A 7,956-nucleotide genomic window follows, 5' to 3' on the forward strand; every position below is an offset into this window, starting at 1 on the left:
TGGATGTGGTTGTCCTTTCATTCTGTTATTACCAGCAGTTGGCTCCCAGGGACCAGATGCTGTAGAAACACTAGATCACAGATTTCTCCTTGTGGTACTGTAACTCCTTCACGGGAGCCCCCCACGGTGGTGAGAAGAAACATCTTGTCCTGTTGCTGGGCTGTGGAGAACTAGTACCTTAGATTTCTGAATACACATTGAGGTTAATCTGAATGAGTACATATTCTGACTGGGAGGAAAAACCCTTTAAAATAAAACCCTAGGGGCGCCTGGGTGGCTCAGTCGTTAAGCATCTGCCTTCGGCTCAGGTCATGATCCCAGGGTCCTGGGATCGAGCCCCGCATAGGGCTCCCTGCTCGGCCAGGAGCCTGCTTCTCCTTCTCCCACTCCCCCTGCTTGTGTTCCCTCTCTCGTGGTGTCTCTGTCAAATAAATAAAATCTTTAAAAAAATAAATAAAAAATTAAAAAATAAAACCCTAAAATCCTTTTAGGATTTTAAATGGAGTTTAAATGGAGTGAAATAGGGTTTAGGAGTGAAATAGAGAATGTAGCCACCCAGAAAATACTAAAATGGAAGAGAGATTCTCTTTTTTAGAAAGATCAGAGTGCTTCAGTGGACAGAAAACAGCCATACCACTTTAAATTTTTTAACCGAATGCACAAATACGAGCAGAAAGGCAATAGAGAAGGAAAAGGTGTCCAGTTCAAAGAAAGCACAGGTTTGGAGAACGTGGCGCGGTATCTGTTTCTCTGGCGGATGAGCGGTCTACAGCCGACCTGTGAAAGGCACCGCTCAGCCTTGCTGGAAACAGCTCCCCACTGACTCCGGACTCCTACACACCAAACATCTGGCAAAAACTTATGAAAAAAGCAACACGAGCAAAACAGCAATTAAAAAAACCAAACAGCACAGGAAAGGAGGTGTGGCGGTTGGGGACTGGTCCCCTGATACGTGCTTGCAGGAAAGCAACTTGTAACAAGCTATAAAGCAGCTGAGTCTGCGCTTCCCCGAAGGAATTCTAAAGAAACTATTTGGACGTACGGGAAAAAGGCAAAGAGGGTGGCCGGAAGGCCCTGTGCGTGCTGGTGAGCGGCCGTCCACGTGCCCCTGCGTTCCAGGCGTAAACCCAGACCAGCACTCAGGTCCAGCGGAGCAGAGCCGCACCCGGAAGCCGTGGCCCCCAGGTCCTGCTGCACGGCGTGGCCCAGGCACAGGAAGCCTGTGCACGTAACTGCTCAGAGAAGCACCATTCGTGGGCCTGAGAACTGGGAGGACCTCGGAAGTACCACAGTGGGGAAGTGAACTAGCAAGTAAGACCCAAGGAGGACTAAGCACAGACAGCAGCACAGAGCTGCGAGCTGGGATGGAGCCCCTGGCGCTGCGGGGACAGGTTTTCCGTTCTCTGAGCCTCGTCTCTGACACCGGGGTAGGGGACACGCTGTTCGAACATGTTAGACCCTAGCCGTCTGTGAGCGATGAGGTCTGCTACAGGGTTCGTGTTCTGTCTGCTTACACTGTTTGTGGTGTAGTAACTACACTGCATTTGAAGTGTGTCTGCTCGTCCTTCCCCAGGAAGGCTGTCAGCGCACCTGCTCCCAGGGGGCCACCTGCCGGTCCTGGTGCGGGGTCCGGGCCACGGTGTCCTCCAGCTGTCACCCACTGGGTCACTGTTGCTGAGGGAGGCCAGAAGTAACTGCTAGACACGGAGCGGGTTCACAGGAGAAGGGCTGAGAACGTCCTTTTGCTCACAGAGAATCCACGACAAAGGGACAGGATGGTTTCGGGTTTTGACCTAAACTCCACGTTGTCAGATGGTCCTGCTGGAGCCGGCTTGTCCTCGGTGCCGCCGTGGGCCGTGTCCGAGCTCGTCCCTGGCAGGCCGAGCAGTGCCCCGCGGAGGCCGTCTGTCCCCCTTCCCCCCTCACCCCGGAAGGTCACTGAGCGCGTCTTGCTGCAGCCACCACATGGAAATTTGTTGAGTTTCATGCTGTTTGAACAACTTCTGCCCGGTTTCCCCGGTTACTCCTCCTCATAGAGAAGGGATACGCTTCTTTGCGTAGACGTTCGGGAAGTCATCCGTTCAAGGACAGGTTCTCACTGATGTTGAATCAGAGGTGGTGGTGTGTTCTTCAAGAAACCTGAGCTTGGGCCCTGCTTCATCTTAGCGCTGACACAGGCCCAGGAGCTGGGCACCCCCCCTGCACCCTTCCCTCGCTTGGCCACCGCGTCGTGGGAGGGGGCTCCCGAGGACAACAGCGCAGACTCCCTGCATCAGCGCAGAGCCAGGTTTGCCCCCAGCCAGCCTTTCCCACAGACATTGACTGAACAGGGAAGACCCTGTGGGAACATGGGGTGGGGGTGCGCTAATAGTCTGGAAACAAAACAAAGCTTTTCGTAAAAATTCCTGATGGCTTGATATGCCAGATCAGCTCACGCAGTTGTCGTACGTACTCTGATTTCCCATTTCTCCCTGATCTCTCCCTCTTAGGACTTTCTGAAGATGTTTTCCCCTGATGTCTTCCGGCTCTTCTGCATGCGGAGCAGCTACAGGTCAGGTGAGCGAGACGTGAGGCCCGTGCGCACTCAGGCGGCTCAGGGAAGAGCCCTCTGACAGCGCTTGGGGAATGGCTGAACACGGGCTAATGCCTGAAAGGAAGCCGGAGGATGCACTATTAGGAAGCATAATCCCAGCTCCCAGCCAGAAGGTTCCAGAAGCTTGTCTCTTGGAGGCCATGGGTTTTCCAGTGGGCCCCAGCTCTCCTCTGTGTGGGTCTGGACGCGGGGCCCGGGTGGAGGGCATGTTCTCAACATGCTGTAAAGCACTGAGTTTGAGAGCCTGTCCTCGCTCCCTGTGCTGGAATACAGAGCCCTAAGTCCCCACCGTTGGCTGGTCTCCCAAGAGGTGGTGTAGGGCCCAGGGGTCTCTCCCGCCTCCCAGAGTCACCTGTCTCAGCAGGAGTGAACCCCTTGGCCAAAGCATTTTGGGAATGGTGCTGAGGCCGGGTCAGGATAGACCCTCATGATCCGAGTGGGGCGGGGGAGCAGGTGTCCTGCGTCGCTGCTTGGCTTCTGGCTGAGAAGCGCCAGGCCTGCAGAGTGCCTCCCGCGTCCCCTCCACAGCCATCGACTACAGTGACGGCACCATGCTCGAGGCCAAGCACCTCCTCCTGGCGGCGGCCGCGTTTGTGGAGGACGCCCGGGCCTACATGAAGGGGCAGCTGGTATGCGGCCCCATCAGGGACGATGTGCTGTGGGAGAGGTAGGTACCCTCCCAGCATCCACCCGAGGGTCGCGGGCGCCAGACGTGGGGCTGCCTGAGACGGGAGAGGCTTTCGGAGGCTGAAGTCCCCTGGGGCTGCTGGTGCAGGAGGTGCCTCGGGCGAGTCGGTGGTCCTGTTGGGGAGAGACGAGGATGCCCTGTGTGCGGGTGGCTGTGAGGGGCGGGGGGTCACACCCGTGCCTGGACAGGCGCTCACTGGCGTTTGTCGGTGAGCGATGCAGAGGCTCTGGTCACCTTGCTCCACGGGTAGGAGCCCAATCCTTCCCCATGCCTGGAAATCGGGGAGTCTGCAGGAAGTGGGGTGAAGACCAGTGATGGTGGGCAGTGGGGAGCTAGTCTTGGAGACAAAGCTTCAGTGTCTGAAGCAGCAGGCGTGCAGGAGGGAGGACTGAGGGGACCGGAGTGTCCTTGCCATGGCTGGGGAAGGAAAGGAGGTGGGGAGAGCGTGCTGGCGGGCGGGGGGCGGGGCTCCAGCAGCAGAGGGAAGGACGTGGAGAGGCCGCAGCCCGGTGCGGGAAGCAGAACACACTCAGAGCCCGATGGGGGCCGTGTCCTAGGCCTGACGTGGCCCCAGGGTCCCCGGACCCCGCGCCCGGCAGGCCCGCTGCTCAGAGGCTCAGGCTGTCCGCGCGCAGGTGCAGCTCACACGGGGGTGGGGGCGGGGCATGAGCGGCCACCCTCCCCCTCAGGGAGGCCGGGCCGTCGTCCTGGGAGCAGGTGTCCTGCCTACGTGCCCCTGGGGAGGGGCCACATCGTGGTGCGTAATGCAGACAGCTGACCACGCCGCATGCTGTCGTGTGACCCTTACTTCTCAGCGCTGCATCTGGAACCCGCTGCGGGTGCACGGGGTGTGCTCAGACCGGGGTTAGGGGCGTCCCCTGGACTCGGGGGTGCGGGACGCTGCCGCGCTGATCTTACCCCGTCAGGACTGTCAGCGGGTGTGAGGCCGGCCTAGGAGGGCGGGGGGCGAACTCACAGTCACTTCTGTGCTGGGGGGCCGGGCCGGTCCAGGGGCTGAGGAGCACCGTGTCTCTCCCAGGCTCCGCCATGCCCAGCAGGCCGTGAAGGCCGCCCTGGCGGACGACTTCGACACGCCCGCGGCGGTGGACGCCGTCATGGACCTCATCCACCACGGGAACAGACAGCTGACGGCGCCCGCTGAGGTGCGTCCCCCTACAGAGGGGCTGTAGGCCGGGTGGTGTGGTGGGGGCTCCCTCCTCGGGTCGGCACAGCCGCCGCCCTGCCAGCTCCCTGCGGTGGCCTCCGGGCCCCCCCCCCCCAGAGCAGGGAGGTCCTGCACACGGACAGGCGGCATCCGCCCGTTTGCTCAGGGGACTCTGTGGAAGCTGAGCTTGCTGGCACGTGAAGTAGGACTTGGGGGGAAGCCGTGGGTGGACCCCACTGCCCACGCAGCCCGGCCCTGCTCTGGGCTTGGCGCCAGTCCTGTTGACGGGTCTCCGTGCGTGCGCCAGTGACCTCCCAGAGACCCGCCCGCGACACCGTCGCACGGGGGGTCAGGTGTCAGCATCTGGATCTGGGGACACCAGCACGCAGGCCCTAGCAGATCGCCGTCTCACAGATGGGCAGACAGAGGCGCAGGCTTCCGTGGCGTGCCAGTGAGGGCCCCGCCAGGGCCGTCCCTGCCCAGCGACGGGAGCAGCGACCGGCTGCGTCCATGTCTTTTTCGTCGTTTCCTTGGCTCCTCACGCACCTCCTCTGGGTGATCTGTCACAGGAACCTGGCGGTCCCAGGAGTCCTGCCGTGTTTGGCTCCATCGTGTCCTACGTCGAACAGTTCTTCGAGACCGTCGGGATTTCTCTGGCGGACAGACAGGTACGCCCTGCCCTTCTCAGTCCTCGCCTGGGGGAGGGCGCCTCTGTGTAGTCCCCACTGTCTCCTCCCCTTTTATGTTCATTTTAATGGACAATTTCTTGAATTTACTTACATGCCTAAAATACGTTCCTGAAAAAGCAAACAGGCTCAGAGCTAGTGTCTTATTATCTGACGCGGGATTCCGAGCAGAACCCGTGGCCCCGCTTGGCTGCAGACCGCGTGCTCTCCGTCTGCACACGTTCTTTTCCCTTGTCTCTTCTGGGACTCAGAGTGCAGCTGGGTGCACGGTAGGACACTTTCCGGCCGAGCCCCTCGCTGTCTCCCGTGGCGGGGTCTGGGCCATCCCCCCACTCCCCGGCCAGCCTCCCGCACGACGCCCCTCCTCTCCCCGGGGCCCCGCTCCTCCCCAGCACCCTCCCCGCCCTGCTCCACTGTGAGGCCCCTTCTAGACACTCGGTGAGCAGGTCGTAAACATGGAAAGGTCTGGGCTCCATCATCCGTGTGCTGGGACCACTCACTCTTCCCAGATGGTGCTGTGGAGGCCGCGTGGTGCCTGGCCCTTGTCAGAAACTGCTCGCTCACCTCCCCCTCCTCGACGGCGGACACTGGATCCCGCTTTGGGCTCATGTCTTTGTGACCATAAACACGGTCCTTTATCATGGAAGCAGTAACCGAGGATTCTGTAGGTTTGAGAAGCCTGACCCCGAGTTGTAGGATGTGTTGTTTCTACAGACAGGCACTAGGATCCCCTCCCTATAAGGAAGGAGAAGTCGTGTAGGTCGCAGAGGGCCTGATCCACTGAGCCCTCCGGCTGGCCGTGGAGACGGTCAGTCTGTGAACAGGCAGTGAGAGCGTACGTGTGTGCGAACTACACGCGAGGCGGACGTTGCTTTGCGTGTTTGGTCAGAGAACAGACTCGGTTTCAGGAGTCAGCATTGGCTTGCGCTCCCAGACTCTGCCTAGGGAGCCGGCTGATAAAGACCCCACCTGAGACGGTAGTGTGTCTGTGGGATGGGAGGAGGGCTGCCCAGCCAGGTCAGCCTCATGGAGACTGCTCCCGAGGACGCGGACAGGGGAGCCCTGGGTCTGCACCTGCCGGCGGCGTTGGGGAGCTCTGCCTGGTGACCAGGACGTGCAGGCCAGGAGACCCCTGGGGAGGACGTGCGCTGGGTCAGCTTGGCACCGAGCCCCCCCTCCCCCGCGCCCCCTCCCAGCTGGGCCCCACCGTTGGGCAGCTACCAGGGCCCTGCTGACGGCGCCGCTCTGCCTGGTGTAGTCTGTTTCAGGGGACGGCAGCCGGGCCACTCTGCACAGCGTGGTGGAACAGCTGGTCCAGTTCCGGCTGCAGGTCCGGCAGTTCGCCCTGGCCACAGGAGCGGCCACCAGGGAGGGCCGACGGCAGCAGCTGCTGGACACACAGCCCCTGCTGGAGGCGTGTGACGCTCTGCGCCGGGACCTCGTCGCCCACGGCATCAGCATCAAGGTGAGCCGCTGGGCACCGTCACCCCGACGTACTGTGCAAACCGGGCGGCGGCGCACAAACGTGGACCGGGCAGAGCCCGGACGTCCCGAGCCCCCGACCCCAGTGCCGTCAGGAGGGCCGTGTGGAGGCACCGGGCGGGCACCGAGCCCTGACTGGCCCGCTTTCCCCTGGTGCTTCCTCCCCAGGACAGGAGCAGCACATCCACGTGGGAGCTGCTGGATCAGAGGACAGGAGGCCCCAGACCGGGGAGCTGACGGCCCCCAGCACCATCCTGTGCTTACAGGAAAGTTTCCCGTTGTGGCTGCTCAGTCACCATTAAAGTCAATCCAACCGATACCATGCGCCTGAGAAGTGGATTCTTCACGCGCCAACACTGGTCCTGATGCTGGCCCCTGGGCCCCGGGCTGCCGTCACGGGAGGACCGTGAGCCCTGGGCGGAGGATGTAAGTCCTACAGGGGGTCCGGGGCAGTGCCGAACTAGGGACGAGGACCCCAAGCAGGGCAGCCCTCCCCCACAGAGGGGAGGTGGTCTTCCTACATTTATTTGTTACAAAAGTAATGTGTCCACCATAGAAAACCACCGTGTGGTGGACGCACCAGTGAGAGCAAGACCCAGGTGTGAGCATAGCCTGCAGAGCAGGGGGCAGAACCGGCGCCCACACCACGCGGCCCACACCCGCTCTCCATCCCTGGCCAGGCTGCCCTAGGTCCGGCACTGTTGGTGGGCACGCCCTGCGGGCGCAGCGGCCGAGTGCATGCTGGGCACGGTGGGGACGCTCCCCAGCCGCATCCCCTGGTCACCAACCTTCAGGATCCCAAAAGGCACTGGTGTCCCAGTCTACAGGCAAGGAAACCCGCTCAGAAATGGACCTGCTGACAGTGACCCAGCTCGCGCAAAGATCCCACCTGGCAGGTAGGCCCTTGATGAGGACACCCAAACCGGGTCCCTTCAGTACAGGGGGATTACTGTCCCCTGATGGCCAGATGCCGAACCTGGCCACCCCAGCGTACTTCCGTGCTCTGTGATCTTGGTCTCAGGGTAAAAGCATGTCCTTAGCTGGAGCTAGTGGGTCCATATGGGTTACTGTTAAATCTGCCACTGACTACTTGAATGTACTCATTCCCATTTGAGCAAGAGGATCTGTACTCAGATCGAAAACATAAAAATAGTTCTGTGACTCCTGAATTTTACCTTCTGTGGACCGAAAGGACCACGACTACATTGTAACAAGGTGGGTAGGCACTGGTGAGAACTGTAACTGACAAATAGGCTGTTACTTGTTTATCTTGCTGCTGACAGGAAAGCTGAAAGGTGGGTTTGGGCTCTGTAAGAAAAAAATAGAAAACTCCACACTGAAA

General features: G+C 60.5%; 1 protein-coding gene across 1 annotated transcript in view; it reads left to right on the forward strand.

The window, feature by feature from the left end:
- Positions 1-6,933, forward strand: part of CARS2 (cysteinyl-tRNA synthetase 2, mitochondrial) — a 44,199-nt gene extending 37,266 nt beyond the window's left edge. The window contains exons 10-15 of the mRNA XM_035003048.1: positions 2,490-2,556; positions 3,122-3,260; positions 4,321-4,444; positions 5,016-5,114; positions 6,391-6,597; positions 6,783-6,933. Of these exons, the coding sequence (XP_034858939.1) occupies positions 2,490-2,556; positions 3,122-3,260; positions 4,321-4,444; positions 5,016-5,114; positions 6,391-6,597; positions 6,783-6,851 (705 nt within the window). The 3' untranslated portion in view covers positions 6,852-6,933. The remainder of the gene's footprint in view (positions 1-2,489; positions 2,557-3,121; positions 3,261-4,320; positions 4,445-5,015; positions 5,115-6,390; positions 6,598-6,782) is intronic.
- Positions 6,934-7,956: the final 1,023 nt, after the last annotated feature.

The sequence above is a fragment of the Mirounga leonina genome, unplaced genomic scaffold (assembly GCF_011800145.1).
Source record: "Mirounga leonina isolate KUSES-001 unplaced genomic scaffold, KU_Mleo_1.0 Mir_127, whole genome shotgun sequence".
Lineage (NCBI taxonomy): Eukaryota > Metazoa > Chordata > Mammalia > Carnivora > Phocidae > Mirounga > Mirounga leonina.